This window comes from Phaseolus vulgaris, chromosome 11, assembly GCF_000499845.2.
Source record: "Phaseolus vulgaris cultivar G19833 chromosome 11, P. vulgaris v2.0, whole genome shotgun sequence".
Lineage (NCBI taxonomy): Eukaryota > Viridiplantae > Streptophyta > Magnoliopsida > Fabales > Fabaceae > Phaseolus > Phaseolus vulgaris.
In genome coordinates, this window is record NC_023749.2 from 13,989,203 (window position 1) to 14,007,566 (window position 18,364).

Genomic DNA, 18,364 nt, shown 5'->3' on the forward strand with positions numbered 1-18,364 from the left:
AGAGGGTAGAGGATTATTGGACAAGGGCTAGTGGAAAATGACGTAGTGAAAGAGGTAAAGAGGAAAAAGAAAAGTTTCCTTGTGGTAAAATTGGATTATGAAAAAACTTATGGTTAGATAAGATGAGACTTCTTATATATGATAAAAATATTAGGCTTTCATTCAAAGTGAATTACTTTGATGAAAGGATGTTTGGAATCATCAACAATTTCAGTTCTTGTTTAATGGGAGTCTAACAAAATAATTCAAACCATCAAAAGACTTAAGACAAGGTAACCCACTAACACTTTTTATGCTTCTCATAGTGGTTGAAGGATTAGTAGGAATAGTGAGACAAACAACTATTTGAAGGGATTAAAGTCAGAAATAAGGGGATCTCGATAAACATTACAATTTGTTGATCATACGTTATTCTTATGTAAATCAAGAACTTAGAATGTATTGGAATTAAAGAGCATTCTCAAATGTTTCAACTTCCGTCAGAACTTAAACTGAATTTTGATCAAACTAAGATTGTTGGGTGGGAATAGAAAATCAAAATTTATGAAAATTGTTTGTCATATCGAACTACCCATGAGTATTCCATTTACAAACCTATGCAGGAAATCCCATGAGATATTAGTTTGGGAAAAGTGTTATTGAAAAAATTTAAAAGAGACTAGCAAGATAGAAAGGAAACATATCTCTTTTGGGATAGATTATTTTTATAAAGTCTATTATAACAACTCTTCCATTGTTTTCCTTCTTTAAAATGCCTCGTGGGGAAGGAAATTAGGAGATTTCTAAGAGATTTTCAATGGGGATATAAAGAGAGGAAAATTGCATGGATTAAATGAAAAATGTATGTAGGCTTAAGGAAAATGGTGGACTTGGAGTGAAGGATTTAAAGTTATTTAACATGGATCTTTTAGCCAAATGGAAAGAGAGGATCGTCCCCGAGCTTCCATCTTTCTTCCTTCTTGAATTGCCGGTCTGAGATTTCCCTAGGTCCGCTCGCAACAAAAACACAAAGTGTGAGGAATGATGTATTAGAATCTAAGCATGGGTCATGAAGAGGCTTAAATGATGGATATGATGAAAAACATGATTAATGGTGGTGGAAAACATAATTCATGGTGGTTATGAGAGAGGTATTTAGACAAGGAGAAGGGTGAAAGCAGTTTGATGACAGTATATCCAATAACGTTGAAAAGGTATAATGATTAGCTTTTGGAAGGATAGATAGACTGGTGAATCTCCCCTTATCCATATATTCCTAAGAGTCTATGCCAACTTGACATTCAAGGATACATAGTTAGGGGAGCTTGGTTATTGGAACTAAAATGGGTGGGATTAGAGTATGGAATAGAAGAAATAATGGTTTGGATGGAAAAACCTCAAGTATCCCTCTTCATTCAAAAGGAAATGGAAAATGCACTAAATAGGGATAACAATGATAAATAAATAGGAAGTGAGGATGAAAAGAAGATTCACATTATCAAATTAGCATATAACAAACTCCGAAATAACTTTAATGGAGAAAATAGTGTTTTTATAAGTCATTTTAGGAAACAAAAGCATTGACATTAACTCCACATTTTGCACGAAGGGTGATACTCAATAGAGTGGCAACAAGAGACAATTTACATTACATGGGAGTAATGCTAGGAGGTAGGATGACTACTATGAGCAAATTAATTTACGGCAACAACTACTTATTTGTTCTTTATATGTAAGGTTGCAAGATATGTATGGAATATGTCTAGCAAATGAGTAATGATTACAAGAGTACATCATAACAAAGTAATACCATATTTTCAACATTTTAACCTCTTGGAATTAAATAAAAATGAAAACAAAATCTACAAATGTATGTGGATTACTATATAATGGAATTTAGTAATTAGAGGATAGATAGTGAGGAGACATTTAACCTCGCACAAATAAAAGGTTTGGTATGGATAACATATAAATTTCCAAATAGTAAAATTCTTTTTTTCTGACTAATGTTTCTACCAAATAATTTGCCTTAAACCCATGTAAAAATAAGTCATGGTGAGGGATTGTGATTCATGATGGGTTCATAGTCAAGCATGAGTAAGAAGCATGATTATGTCTATGCAAATCAATATAAGGTCTTAAAGGGGATAAATGTTGTGATTTCATATGGATGAGTGATGCATTTTATATTTAATAATACTAAACTGGTGTGATAAAGTGAGTTGGATAAATTTATACCATTTTGAGAAAATTACAAGACTATAACCTAAAGAATGTACACAATTCATCAAGGAATCTTAAATATAAACGATATAGCTTTGCTTATTCCTTTGGTTTTTTATGAACAAACCCATGGATTTAAGATAGACACAACCAAAATCACAAGTTGTAGTTTACTATGTTGAGATGTTGAGATAATTACAAATAGCTCTACAAGTAGTAGGAAAGATTGTACCATGATATGTGTTTCAAGAAGAGTTGTGTTATAATCTAGAAAGTTATTATGCATACATATTTCATATTATCTTAAGGAATGCTTAGATAACAAGACCACAATTATATGGATCTTATATGGTTTTGTTATTCTTTATTGTAATTTTGAAAGATTTTGTTAGAAAGTCTTGTCATGGATTTTAAGTTAAATATCTATCGTTTTGTTGTACTTTAGATACTACATGAATAGTGGGTCGATGATCACTACAAGAAAATCATGAAATAGAAACTAATTTTAAAAACAAAAAATAATTAGTTGTTACAGTGACTAAATTAGAGACCATTTTAGAAACTAAAAAAATTGGTTTCTAAATTAGTTTCTATTATTGTTAAATAGTTTCTAAATTGGTATCTAATTAGCAACCAAGGTTTTAACTACCAATTATTTAGATTCTAAAATTGGTAGCAAAAACATTGGTTTCTAATTAGATACCAATTTAGAAACCATTTAACAATAATAGAAACTAATTTAGAAACCAATTTTCTTTTTAGTTTCTAAAATGGTTTCTAATTTAGTCACTATAGCAACTAATTATTTTTGGTTTCTAAAATTGGTTTTTATTTCATGATTTACTTGTAGTGGAAGACTTAGATCATTATGTTATGATCAAAGTTAAAAAAAAAGTTACAATCATAATAGAGTTAGTGATGGAAGAGGCCCAAGCACAAGCTCACATGCAAGCCCACCAAAGGGTAGATTTGGGCCAACCCTAGAGTTATGGCCAAGAGGATCCAAGAAGACGTTCTTTTACATGTTCAAATGCCATAAACTCTAGTGTAGAGTAGACTTTAATTTCTTGTCAAAATTAGCATAGGAACTTTATTTGTAATTTTTCTTAGAATTAATTTTGGCACCTAAAACACCAACCTAGGTAAACTTAGAGTTTCTAAAAAAACCTCTAAATTTACCAAGGCCGGTCTAGAAAGCCCATGGAGGGGGTGAGCATACAAACTAGACACACCCCTCCCCATGTGCTCATTTAGGCTCCACTTTTGGGAGGGAATTCATTTGAATTTTCAAGGTGATGCTATGTATTGGTGGAATGAAAGTACCCTTAGCTACCTTAAGTTTTCAAGGTGATGCTATGTATTGGTGGAATGCCCAAAAAAGAGAGAGACATCTCCACAAGGACCCTCCCATTACATATTGGAATGACCTTAGGGGAGCCTTGAGATGTCGCCATATTCCCTCACTTTACAATAGGAAGTTGATGGACAAGCTCCAAAGACTTCATCAAAGAGATATGAGTGTAGAAGAATATTGACAAAAGATAATGTCATATATTAAGAGGGCAAGGATTAACGAAGACAACCATACCACCATAGCTAGGTTTTTAAGTGGTCTCAAACTTAAGATAAGAAACAAAGTTGAACTTTTATCTTATAGAGATTTAAATGACTTGATTCAACTTAACATTAAAGTTGAAAAACAAATTTTGAGAAAACAATCAAGTCAAAAAAAATTTTCATACTTTGTATCTTATGACAAGGATGAGTTCCAAAGAGGGAAAGAACATATAAAAGAAACATCTCTAAAACTTTCCCAAAACCTAGTCGAGCATATCTCACACACTCAAGCTAGAGAAATTCAATGTTTAGAATGACTTGGTAAGGGTCATTTAGCATCTAATTGTTCCAATGAAAGATCTATGATCTTAAGGAACAAAGATGAATATAGTAGCCAAGAAAAAGAAACTAGTAAGAGTGAAGAAAATGAGAAAAAAAAGAAGAAAGAAATAGAAAAGCCAAGTGAGGGGTTGTGTGAATCTAGAAAGAATAAGGAATATCTTATAACATCCCTTACAAGCATAGTAAAAAAAGAACCCTTAAAAGGGGAGTGCATAGGTAAATATATAGTAGTTTATGATTACCTAAGCCACCTTAGGGAAGTTTTCTTAGTGTTTAGGACTAATAGTTTGTTTACTAATAGTGATAAATGTACCTTCTATGTTGATAGTGTAGTGTCTTTGGGTTTTATAGCTAACAAAAATGGGGTACATGTTGACCCCAAGAAAATCAAAGCCACCCAAGAATGGCCAATACAACAAAATATAGGAGATGTTAGGAGTTGTCATGGTCTAGCAAGTTGTTATAGGATAATTGATCCTAACTTCTCAAGTCTAGCTTCATCACTCAATGAGTTAGTGAAGAAAGACACTCCATTTTGTTGGATGGAGAAGCATGAGCAAGCCTTTCAAAGGTTGAAAGCTCAACTCACCAATGCACCCATTCTAGTTTTACCAAACTTTGTAAAAACTTTTGAGCTAGAGTGTGATGCATTGGGAGTAGGAATAGGTGTTGGGTTTTTGCAAGGTGGACACCCAATTGCATATTTTATTGAAAAACTTCATGGTGCAACCCTCAACTACCCCATCTATAACAAAGAGCTTTATACACTTGTGAGGGCCCTGCATGAGTCTTTAAAATCTTTAAAGAGTCAACACAAGTTAAAAATACATGCAAAGTGGATGGGATTTCTTAAGCAAATTCCATATGTTATCAAATACAAGAAGGACAAAACAAATATTGTGGTGGATGCTCTATCAAGGAAACATGCCCTATTTTTTGGAGCCCAAATTCTTGGATTTGATAACATACCTAAACTTTATCAAGATTTTGCAACCACTTTTGCTAAGTATCAACATAGAGCACATGGAGGGCTTTATGTTTATGAGGGGTACGTATTTAAAGAAGAAAAACTTTGCATACCCCAAATAACACATAGAAAACTCCTTGTGAATGAGTCACATGAAGGAGGATTCATAAGTCATTTTGGAGTTGATCAAACTCTTGAGCTTTTGAAATAAAAGAAAATTATGAACTCCTCCCTAAAGAAATATCCTAAAAAGTTACCAATAGAAAAACAAAAAAGAATGGCAACTTCATAAAATTGATTTTTATACAACTGCTCAAACTAACTCATTTGCTTTGTCTGATGATTCCCATAGACGGACGTTTGATCCAGGAGGACAAGCATAGTTGTCAAAGCAAGAGGCTGCTATTCGAGATCGACCCTATAGATCTGAGGATAGATCTTCTCAAGGAGGAGATGATGGACACCATCCAGCCACATTCATCCTCCTAACATTGAAGAAGAAGAAGCATTGGATTTGAGGACAAATCCTTTTCAAGAGGGAGGGGATGATGGAAGAGGCCCAAGCACAAGCCCACATGTAAGCCCACCAAATGGTAGATTTGGGCCAACCCTAGAGTTATGGCCAAGAGGATCCAAGAAGACGTTCTTTTGCATGTTCAAATGCCATAAACTCTAGTGTAGAGTAGACTTTAATTTCTTGTCAAAATTAGCATAGGAACTTTATTTGTAATTTTTCTTAGAATTAATTTTGGCACCTAAAACACCAACCTAGGTAAACTTAGAGTTTCTAAAAAAACCTCTAAATTTACCAAGGCCGGTCTAGAAAGCCCATGGAGGGGGTGAGCATACAAACTAGACACACCCCTCCCCATGTGCTCATTTAGGCTCCACTTTTGGAAGGGAATTCATTTGAATTTTCCTCCACTTTCTTTTGAATTTCCAGCCCTCTAAACACTATAAATTGAGGTGTTTGGCTCTCATTTTGTAATTTTAAATTGAGTATTGTTATGCTGCCAAACTTGAGCCTTACTTTACTCCCTTGCCTAAGATTTAGGTCTTAATCTTCAATCTTTTCACCTACCAAAGGGGGCTGGCCGAACCTTCCTCAATTTCCCTACTCTCATGCACCTCCAAGGCAGTCACACCTCCTAGGAGGGCCTTGATCCATCAACAAACCACTAAGCTTCCCCAAACCACCCAAAAACCACAAAAAGAGAAGAGCTCAATGTCATCAGTAAGAGGAAGCTAACAATAACCTAAGGGGTGTTATACGTGTGGGGCTAAAAGTTGTTTCACAATGTTAGTGGTAAGAAGAGATAAAAAGTGCAATCATACTCTTTAGGCATCCAAAGTGCTCATATATATATATATATATATATATATATATATCACTTTTTTCAAAAAAATATTGAAATATGAATCTTCTTTGTATGTTTTTTTTTTTTATCAGTGATCTTCTTTGTTTGTAACTGTGTGGAATTAGAAATTTTACTCTCATAAGCTGCTGCTAAACTTGTTTTCATCGAAGTCCTATACTTGGATAAATCTAATGCAGATGTTCCAAGGAAAACAATTTTAGTCCAAATCCTTCATTTAGATACATCCAATGCAGACATTTCAAGATACCGACTGTTCAGTCAAAAACCCAACTAGAAGTCTTTGTACACAGTAAAATGTTTATACATTCCCTTTTCTTGTGGTTTATTCATCCATTTTTTACTTTCTTTCCACATCTTTCGTTCTTTTTATTTAGTTCATTACTTTTCAGTTTTGATTTCTAAACTTGGATCTCGGATATATCAATTAGTTTGCTTTAAAACGTTTGGTTGATATACTTTTTACATTGTATTTGATTAATTTCTAGAACAAGTTAGATTGAGATTGTGTGAAAGGTTGACATTTAATATTATTCAGGTTTCATATTCAATGTGTTTAAACTGAGAGGATTCAATCCGTTGAAAACAGGCTAAGGTTATAGTAGAGCTACTTAATTTGCATAACCAAGTCATCAATAAAAATCCATTAATTAATTATATATAATCAACTCTTTCTTTCTCTCAGTCTATTTTTTATTTTATTCTAATCACAGTCAAGTGATATTGAATTAGTTTATGATCCATTCAATCTAATAAAAATTAATTATTTATGCAAAGACTCTGAAATTCGAAAAAAACAATATCATCACCTGCATTCTGACATGAAGTGATATTATTTACACACAACACATGATTATCCAACATTAAAATCAATCCCTTGGCTGCATTCACATCTATTTTAACATTATAATTAATTTCGCAATGACATCAGGAAATAGACAAACAAGCTCCCTTTGGAGAGAAAAAAAAATGATGGTAAACAACTAGTAAATTAATGCGCAGACCTAGATTGGGTTTGGTCCATTTTTTTATTTATTTTAGGGTTGTTTAATTTCGGGAACTATTAGATGAAACGCGTTTTAGTCTATATATAATTCCCAAAGAAACTGGAGACTGTTATTTGAGTTGTGAGTGCTTAATTAGTTTTCTAGGATTTGAAGAAATTCTAAAGCCTAATCTTTAATTGAGAGATGGTAAGAACTCCTTCCTATGACAAAAATGGATTGAAGAAAGGTGCATGGAGTAGAGAAGAAGATGATAAGTTAAGAGCTTATGTTCAGATATATGGTCACTCAAATTGGCGTCAACTCCCCAAGTTTGCAGGTATTATTTTGTAAGATGATGATGATCAATGCTTAGTTTATACTGGTTATTTTCAGTTTCATTTTCATTATTGAAATCAATAGACAAAATATATGGGCTTAATTTTCATTATTCATTACTCTTGAACTGTGTAGTTAATTGGTGATTATAATGCTATAACCTTCTGATGAGGTTTCAGCGTTGCTTTGTATACTTTTGTTGCAGGTTTAGCAAGGTGTGGGAAAAGTTGCAGACTTCGTTGGTTGAATTACTTGAGACCAAATCTAAAACACGGGAACTACACCACAGAGGAAGAAGAAACAATCATCAAATTACACCAAGAATTTGGAAATAGGTATGTAGTAGCAGTTTTGAGAATTCATTCAAAGTTTCTATTCTGGGTTCAGAATCCATGCATATTCCCGATTTTGATAGAAATTCCACATTTCTGACCAAAAAATCATTCTAAGTTTATTTCATTCATTAGTTGATTATACCATCAGTGTTACACACGGATAGGGTGAGTTCTGTCTAATCGAATTGAAAAGTATCAAAGAATCAGAACATGTCTCCATTTTTTTCACACTTGATTAAACTTCCTATGTTTGATTTTATCTTTTGTTGTTTCTTCCTACCTGTGATTCAACTTGAACTTTGGAAGCTAAGTAAGATAGAACTCATTGTAAACTTAATCTTTGGATGATATGCATCTTTATAGAATTTTAATATATAGTGTTGACTTTATAGATGGTCCTTGATTGCTGAAAAACTTCCTGGAAGAACCGACAATGAGGTAAAGAACTATTGGCATAGCCACCTAAAAAAGAGCTTGAAGAGCAATGAAATGACACCATCTGAGTTGAAGTCAAAGCCAAGTGATAACTATAGTTTTCAAGGAAATTTAGATGAGAGTTTTGAATACGAAAAATCTGAAAACCTAGGTGCCAATAGTGGTGATATCTTCCCTCATATTTTAGAAAGTTCATTGGCCAGAGACAACTATTTGGCTACCACCAATGCTGAAGAAGATGGTGTTCCTCCGTTAGTATCACACAAAGAATTCAGCGGCGATTTTTGGTCTGAGCCATTCCTCGTAGAAGATAGTCTTGATACTTTTAAAGATGAGATTTGGAGTGGTAAAGGAATGGCACTGTTACTTCCAAACTTCGATGGCGCATATTTGTTTTAGAAAATTGTTAGAGATTGCGTCCCATTTTCAAATTGTTATAGTATATGAGAAAGAACATTGCGACCACAAATAATTAAGTGGATTGACTTTGGTTTAATTTCTGCATAAGTGTGTGTTAATTATATGTGATCCTAATATATTTGTGATACTAACCGTCACAAGAGTGTTACGACAATGTAATTAATATATATATAAAATGGTATAAGTTGATTAGGATAAAGTATGATTGTACTTATGAGTATTCACAAAAATATTTGTAATAAATAGAATAAATACTTTTTATTTTATTTAGAAATGGATACCTCGATTTTATCATCAAGATAAGGAGGATGGGGGTATTATTATAATACCCAATCCACTCCATCTTTCCTATTATCCTTATTATTATTATTATCATTATTATTATTATTATTATTATATAAAATAACTTACTCTTAATCTTAAATTTTATTTTGTTTTCTATTATCAATAATGAAGTTTACTTTAAATTTCTCTTATGGAAATATTAATAATTTTTTGGAGAGTGTCTCAATATTAATATTAATTTTTTTCTTATTTATTAATATATATTTAATAATTATTTCAATATAAAAAAAAAGGAAAATCTACTTTATTAAGAGATTTATATTTAAAAAATTCATTTTTTTAAAAATCTTACTTTCTTTTAGAAAATGTATACATTTTGATTAGATTTAGTTATATTATAATTATTTTAATTTTAATTATAATATTATTATTATAATACTTATAGAAGTGACAGTGTTAATGTTTTTTCTTTTGTATATATATGCAAGAATAACCTTTTAAGAATTTGTATATGATTTAAAATGAATTGTTCATATGTATAATGTATTTCATAAACTAGAATTATAGTAACCCTTTTATGAAGTGAATTATGTTTAAAAATTAACTAGTGTTTAAGAGAAACCTGAAAGGGTGAAGCAAATGGTGTATGCTTCATAAGACATAATCCTTTTTTTTTTAAAAAAAGTCTAGTGATGTTTTAGATAACTTTCTTTGTAAATATTTTGGTCTAAGAGTGTCTATGTTTCAAATAATACTTTATGTTTAGTCGGTAGTGGTTATATTCCAAATAATATTTTGTGTCTAGCTAGTAGTGACTGCATTCCAAAGAATTCTTACCCTTAGTAAGGAATGATTGTGTTCCAAATAATACTTTGTGTTTAGCCATAAGTGGTTGGGTTCCAAACAACAATGTGTTTAGCCAAGAGTAGTTATGTTCCAAATAATATTTTGTTTCTAGCCAACAGTGGTTGGGTTCTAATGAATGCTATTTCTTAGCTTTGCTATTTCTTAGCTTTGAATGTTATACTTGGTCTTTAGCCAGAGTCATTGCATTCTAAAGAAAACTCAATCTTAGCCAATAATGGTTACATTCTAAATAATATTCTATGTTTAGTCAAGAGTAAATGTATTCCAAATAATACTTTATGTTTAGCCATGAGTGATCACAAACCAAATAATACTCAATTTTAGCTTGGAGTGGTTGAGGTCCAAATAATAATATCTTGTATCTTCACAATGTTAGTTTACTTAGTGAAACTCAATCACTTGATTGAGAACTAGACATAGTCTATTGTTTATAGACATACTAATATAAAAACATCTAAAATAAGTCTTTTCTCTCTCATTTTTTTACATTACATGTTATTTAACTGTAACTAGTCTTAAAAGGAGAGGTTTGTGAAAACAAGTTCAGGAAAAAAAGTTACACAGTTCATTTATCAAACTTGAAGTAGCGTAATGTTTCTCATTAGACGCAATCTCTTCATAAAATTACTTGACAATGCTTTTGTTAAGTATACAGTCAGTTCATGTTCATTAGACAAAGATTTGTGTAAAAAATGAAAAAATTTTAAGCAACAATTCAACCCTCCTTTTTTCTAATGTTTTGATCTATTTTCATAGTTGGTATGAGAGGTCAACCTAAAGGTTTGAGTGTCTCCCTACGTCTTGAGGAAAGATCCATATAACTCTAAGGGAAGGGTAGTCAGTATTGAGGGAACATCTCTCACAAAGCCACCAACGTTTCTAGGGAATGACTTCTCCTATGATGACTATTTTATGGCAAGTGTACCAAGTCAAAAGTATTAATTTGTCCCTAAGAATGGATATCAAACCCAAAAGGAACATTTCTAAAATCTCAAGTATAATATTCACTAAATATGAAAAGATGTGTAAAAGTTTGTTTAAAAGGTTAGTTGTATCGTGAATTTGTAAGAAATTAAATAAAACAAAGTAAATGATTTGGATGACTCAATTGGAAAAATTGGGATTGGGGTTCATCCTTGTCACTCATTTGTATTTCAATAAATAAAAACACATAACATTCCTTCTTGATTGACATTGATGCACATATAAAAATCATTCATACAATTCTTCGCATACAAAATTATTAAGAATGTGTCTTAAATATCGATTGCTCGCATATTTATAAAAATCTCTTATGATTACGTACAAATGGTATAAAACAAGTAAAATTTCAAATTTATTCCTAACATTCAAATATCTTAAGCTTTATCAACCTACTTTTGCATATCCACAAGTTGTGCCAACATAATGTTAGAATATATGGCCAATAAACAAGAGGGGGTGAATTGTTTTTAAAACACTTTTGCAATTTTCACAATTGTTTAAGTCAAATTGAAAATATCCCAAAGATTAACTAACTAAAATCACTGTTCAATCGATTGTAAAAAGAGAAGCAAACATAAAAATATAATACAAACCATTTGTTATGTTTAGTTAACTGATTGAATTGCTACCCAGAGACCAGAAAATAGTAATATAGTAAAAGGATAGAGTTAGAGAGATTCACACAGAGAACTTATATTGGTTCACTCTTAATAAAGAGCTATATCCAGTCCTCAGTACACCACTGAGAATTCACTAAACGCATAATCAAATATTACAAGAATTACACACAAGAGCTTTGTTTCTAGAACCCTTCAAGAAAGAGAAACTCTTACAAACACAACGAAAAAAACAAAAACCCTATATGGATCTTCCCAATAACAAATTACAAAAAAGTATGAAACGAAATTACCTAAGATTATTACAAAGAATGAATACAACGAATTACAAACTCAAAAAAAGTTTCTTCTCACAACAGAATGATTCAAGAATTAAAGTATTCTCTAGGAATTTCAAAATACTTTTTTCAATCTATTTTCTGATGTAAAATTTGTTACTTTTAAAAGGTTCAAGAAACACGCTTATATAGTTTTCAAATTATTTCAAAAACAGTTTGTAAGTTTATAGAAAGCAGTTAAGAAAATTAGAACCAGTTTGAAAAAACATAATAGATTTATGTTAAAACATTTAATTGATTTACTGAAATAATTGACTATTTATATTTAACAAAGGAAATCAACAAAAACACTAGGTTTATTTATTGAAACAATTGGTTTATTTCATTAAGTAAAAAAAGGATAAAACCTTTAATATTAAAGTCTTAAGGTCACACTGAAAAAAAAAATTGACTTTTAAATCATTAAAAAGACTTTGGTATTTTCAGTCAGTTGATACGAAAAATCAACATGTTAAAATGTTTTACTAAAGACACGAGACTTCAACTTAAGTGATTTTAACCAATTAAAACCTGAATCAATTGATTTAAAAACATAATAAATTTTAAAATGTTTCTTTGGAGGTCTTGAATCAATACTTAGTGAAAAAAATACAGCAAAATCTACCTACACACATATCTACAGCTTTGCATACTTCAAAGTTGAGCTTTGATCACATCAAATTCATCCACTTTAGTCAACAATCTCCGCCTATTTGATGAAGACAAAACACTGGTGTTGTGTAGATTTTGCAAAAATATTGAAGTCCTTCCAAATAAGGAAATATCCAAGCATTCCAAACAAGTATATGCAGATAATCATCTTAGTTCAAAATATAAAACATATTCCATAATATTTTTCAAACAAAAATATTATTTTCTCCCCCATTTTTCTTCAACAAATAGACCAAATGATGAGACTAAAAACAACAAAGTAGAAAATGAAAATTAATCATCACGATTATAAAGATAAGACAGTTGCTATTTCGTTGCTTCAATCTATTGATCAAAATGTTCAAACCTTGCTTTAGCACTCTCATAATGTTCCTTTTGTGTTGCAGAAATGTAGTCAAGCTTGTTCACCATAATCCTTTCAAAAAGGTTCACCTCTTTCGACAAGAGGCTCATATGGTATCAAGGCTTGAGTGTTGGAGTCATAAGCATATCCATTTGTTCCACTTGCACCTGTACCATGACTTGATCCAGCTATAGGATTATCATCATCCTTGCTTACCCACTTGCCATTCACTTTTACAAACCCCATCTTCACTAGTGATCCATTATTGATCTCATGTGATGCCTTGATTGTTTCAGTTAGTTCTTCTTCAAGCTTATCTCCAAAAAATATCGCAGAAATTTAGAAATAAAAATTAGATATCGAAATTTATAGTCACTTAGCTTGATGGATTTGAGCATGTGTTCCTTGAATACATAAATCCAATTAAATTTTATCTCTTTCATGATGCAGTACACTAGCACGAGATCTTCTTTAGTTAGAGGAACACGATTACTCCCCCTGGGTGTCCACGCTATGATGAAGGCTAGAACATTTTCTTCCAGATTGAGTGCACCAACATGAAGACCTTTGATTGGAGCATCTGGATTTCTGAGACACCTTACATAGTATTGCAATAGCACTAATATTCCCCTTTCCCACTTTGGCTCCTGAATATTTCAATCCAGTCACTACAATCCACATAACAGGTGTGATTTTAATGTCAACTCCTTTGACATGAGAGGCGACGTTTTCTTTTTCAAATGTAAGGTTAGTGTAGAAGACTTTTACAAGATCAGGGACAATGTCTCCATTCATCTCAAGAAATCATTGTAGTTTTTGTTGCTTAAGTGTTTTGCTCACTTCCTTTAAGTCTTGCTTTTTCAACAACTTGAATGATAAGATATTGGGAGTGTTGATTATTTTACTGCTCATCTCATAAAGGAAAACTTCAATCTGTTAATTATCACCCGAGAACCAAGTCTCTAGATGACCAACCCTTGTAATGCCCTTCGAATCCCTTGCCTTTTTTCGTTTTGGTTTAGCAGAGGAAGTAATTTCTGCAGGGTTTTTCAAGTATAGCATAAAAGAAACTATATGTTAAATCTGTGTTGTGTTTGATTTAATTGAAACAAGCATAATATATTCACGAATTAAAGGCAATAAAAGGGGTTAGGTAGGCAGTTTCGTCAAAGTTCAACATGTAACAATTTTGGAAACTGTAAATGTCAGTTTTAAATTTAAAACTAATTTGACTAAATTTTATTGAAATCAAAGGGAATCAACACGTTTTTGCCCAAATCAAATAGTTTTTATTGGAAAACAACATATTTATTGCCACAAATATTTCATGTTTGACTAGATAAAGCACTTTTCAAAGCAGGCAGAGATGACAGTTATGCAGGATTTGAAATAGTAGTAAAAACAACTCATTGAGATGGATTTTGAATAGATTAAAAAAAATAAGAAATTAAGGGAATTTTCAATTTTAAGATAAATTTCTATAATCAAGAATACCCAATTCATGTCGTTTGAAAGAGGTTTTCTAAGAATATCAACTAGTTGTTTTTCTGTTTCAACAAATTGAATTTCTCAATCACCATTACTTACATGATCTCTGATGAAGTGATGTCTGATCTCAATGTGTTTGGTCCTTGAGTGTTGTATCTGATTCTTGGTAAGATTAATTGCACTTGTATTATCACATAATAACAGCACATTGCTCAGCTTTAATCCAAAGTCTTCTAGTTGTTGCTAAATCCATAAGATTTTAGCACAGTAGCTGCCAACAACAATATATTAAGCTTTTGTAGTAGAAATAGCTACACATGTTTGTTTCTTGCTATGGTAAGATATAAGGCTTGAACCAAGAGGATGACATGTCCCACTAGTACTCTTCCTATCTAGTTTGCATCCTACAAAATTTGAATAAGAATATCCAATAAGATTTATAGGAGAGTAAGAGGGATACCATAAATCAACATAGGTTGTCCCTTTGAGATACTTCAACATTCTCTTGGCAGTTGTAAAATGTGATTCTTTGGGATTGGATTGAAATCTTACACACAAGCATCAACAAACATAATATCAAGTCTGCTTGCAGTGAGGCACAATAATGATCCATTTAGCCCTTTGAATTTGGTTCGATCAACAACTTTTCCAGCTAAGTCAACATTCATGTAATAGTTTCTTGATATCGTCAACATAGATTTGAACAAAATGATAGCTGATTTAGACTTTTTAATAAAAAGATTCTTATCATTTTTTTCTCACATAGTCATGAGATAAGAGAAAATTATTAAGCCTCTCATACCACTATCTCGAGACCTGTTTCAATCCATAAAGTGCCTTTTTGAGCGTGAAGACATGTTATAGATATTTCTGATATGCAAAGCCCAGGGGTTGAGAAACATAGACCTCTTCATTTATAAATCCATTGAGAAATGCACTTTTTACATCCATCTGAAAAAGTTTGAAGTCACTCATACAAGCAATAATCTCACAACTTGTAGTCTAGTAATAGGTGCATAGGTTTCATCATAATCTATACATTTTCCTTGATTATACCCCTTAGCAATCAATCTAGCTTTGTTTCTAGTGATCATACCAGATTCATCTAATTTATTTCTAAACACCCATTTTGTTCCAATAACATTCACATTATCAAATTTAGGCACAAGAAACCACATCATTGCGATTAAATTGATTTAGTTCATCATGCATGGCAACAACCCAGTTTTCATAATGAAGAGCTTCACATATGGTTTTAGGTTCTATTTGAGAAACAAATGCCATATGTTCACATAAATTAGTAAGAGAATTTTAAGTAGAGACTTTCGTATCTATTTGCCCGATGATGTATCACTCTTGGATCCCATAAATAATATCCATATAAATCTTGAGAAATCATCAACAATTACAAAAGTATAGTAATTTCCTCCAAAACTCATGGTTCTTAAAAGACCAAATAAATCCATTGAATTAGTTCAAGGGGTCTAGTTGTTGAAACAACATTTTTCAGTTTAAAAGAGTTTTTTACTTGGTTTCACTTTTGACATGCTTCATAAATATAGTCTTTCTCAAACTTGAGTTTAGACAGACCATCAACCAATTCTTTTGAAATCAACTTGTTTAAATGATGCATATGTATGTAAACTATCCTCTTGTGCCATAACCATGATTCTTTATGTTTGGTTAAGAGGAAATCTATATCAAATGCAAAATCAGAAATATCAAACAAGTAAACATTGTTGATTCTTTTACCAATCAACAATACTCCTTGTGAGTTAGGAAAGTTGGTTTCACATGTATTGGGTTTGAAGATGATTTGATAACCCTTGTCGCACAGTTGGCTTATACTTAGAAGGTTGTGCTTTAAACCTTTTACGTACACCACTTCATTGATCAAAATTTATTTTTGTCACCTATTGTGCCTATGTCAACATGACTTTCATGCTTAAGATGCAACTTTATAAATTTGTTATTGTCTCCTGTCATGTGATTTGAGCAGCCATTGTCCAAATACCAGAGGTGTTTCTTGGCTATCATAGATTCCTACAATAGACAATTAAGGAGAAAGATTTGGTCTCCTTATTAATTTGGGTCCAACGGTGTTAATGATACTTTTAGGTGTCCATTTAACAAGCCCTTTTTTGTAAATCAAACTTTCTAATTCTACACTTTCTAACAGTATGACCCTTCTTCAAACAATAAAAACAGGTTGTTGAAGGTTCTCACAGTGGATGTCTTTTTTCAAAAAATCTTACAAAGGATTTATTTTTTACATTAGCATTGTAACTAATGTCAACTTTTCCAAAAACACAGTTTTGAGAACCAAGAACAACCTTGAGATTTGCTTCTCCTTTAAAAAACTAGCTTAATGTTTTTATAAGATATTCAACAGAACTTTCTGTTGAAGAGCTTCTCAATTTTCACAAGCTCTAATATCATTACAAGAAGAGTTGTTGTAAATAATTTCCAACTTTTCAAAATCAGGTTCTAGAGTTACACAACTCTTCCTCTAAGGTTTTAATTTTGTTTTTCAGCTAGTTGTTTAAACCTTTCAACATGTTGTTTGACAGGGCCAACATGTTACCTCCTCATGGTTTTCTTTATCTTGCTAAACTATGTAACCTCTTCTCCCTTTTCCTCCTTTCTCAAATTTTGTGTCATAGCCTTTGTCTCTGTTTGTAGCATTGGAACATTCAATCTTGATATGTCCTTGCATTCCACATCCAAAACAGGTATAGTTAAAATTATTATAATTAGTTGGTTTCTCAATGTTATACCTTTTTTATGATTGAACATGGTCCTTACCTTTATTTTTCAAGAACTTACTACATTTCTTGGTTATCAAATTTAATGTCTTAGTATAACTGAAATCACTTGAATCTACTTCATTTTTCTAAATTGCAGACTTTAGAGTTCTTCCTTTGATTTTTTTTTTCTCCAATTTCTTGCATATTCAACCAATTCAATTCTATCTCGGGTTCTTTGAGTTTGCCAAACAGTGAAGCAGTGGTCAGAGTAGTAAGATCCTTTGACTCTAATATTGTTGTAACCTTTGGTTGCCATGTTCTATCAAGGCATTTCAGAATCTTGATGATGAGCTCTTCTTTATCAAAGGTTTTTCAAAGACTAATAAGGTGGTTTACTATATGAGTATATATTTTTTGTACTTCTGCAATGGTCTTACCTCTTAGCATCCTGAAGAACTCATATTCTTAGATCAAGGCATGCTTTCTTGCCCTCTTAACATTAGATGTTCCCTCATGAGTTACCTTTAGAAAGTCCCACATTTTCTTTGTTGATGAACATTGAGAGACTCTGAAAAAACTCATTAAAACTTAAAGCAGAGGTTATAATATTTTTGGCAATACAATCATATTGAGTTTTCTTTCCCTCTGATTCAATCCACTAAACCCAAGGTTTTTCAACAGTCAATTCTTCCACTTCATGTTTAGGGATGAAAGTTCTATTTACAATCGCATCCCAAATTCCTCTATCAATTGATTAAACAAAAGTTTTCATTCTATCTTTCCGGAATTCATAGTTCATTCCACATAATAGTGGTGGTTTGTTTATAAAGGCATGATAAGTGTCAAATTTCAGCAATATTTTATATATAGGCACTTATGAGTATTACTTGATAAAATAAGTATAAAACCACCCCTAATTTATGAAATTATACCTTTTTACACATTTTGTGATTTTAATTTAAATAAGAACGATTTATTCCCAAATTTGTGTTAATTTCGGGATTCTAGGGAAGAATGGAGATAATTGGGCAAAAGAAAAATATACAAAGCTAAAAATAGAAAGTTGAAATGCATCAACATTCACCAAA

General features: G+C 31.7%; 1 protein-coding gene across 1 annotated transcript; it reads left to right on the forward strand.

The window, feature by feature from the left end:
• The first annotated feature begins 7,581 nt into the window (after positions 1-7,581).
• Positions 7,582-9,084, forward strand: LOC137827581 (transcription factor MYB63-like). Its single transcript, XM_068633784.1, has 3 exons — positions 7,582-7,767; positions 7,972-8,101; positions 8,494-9,084. The coding sequence occupies exons 1-3, from the start codon at positions 7,635-7,637 to the stop codon at positions 8,933-8,935; spliced, it is 705 nt and encodes a 234-aa protein (XP_068489885.1). The 5' UTR covers positions 7,582-7,634; the 3' UTR covers positions 8,936-9,084.
• The last annotated feature ends 9,280 nt before the right edge of the window (positions 9,085-18,364 follow it).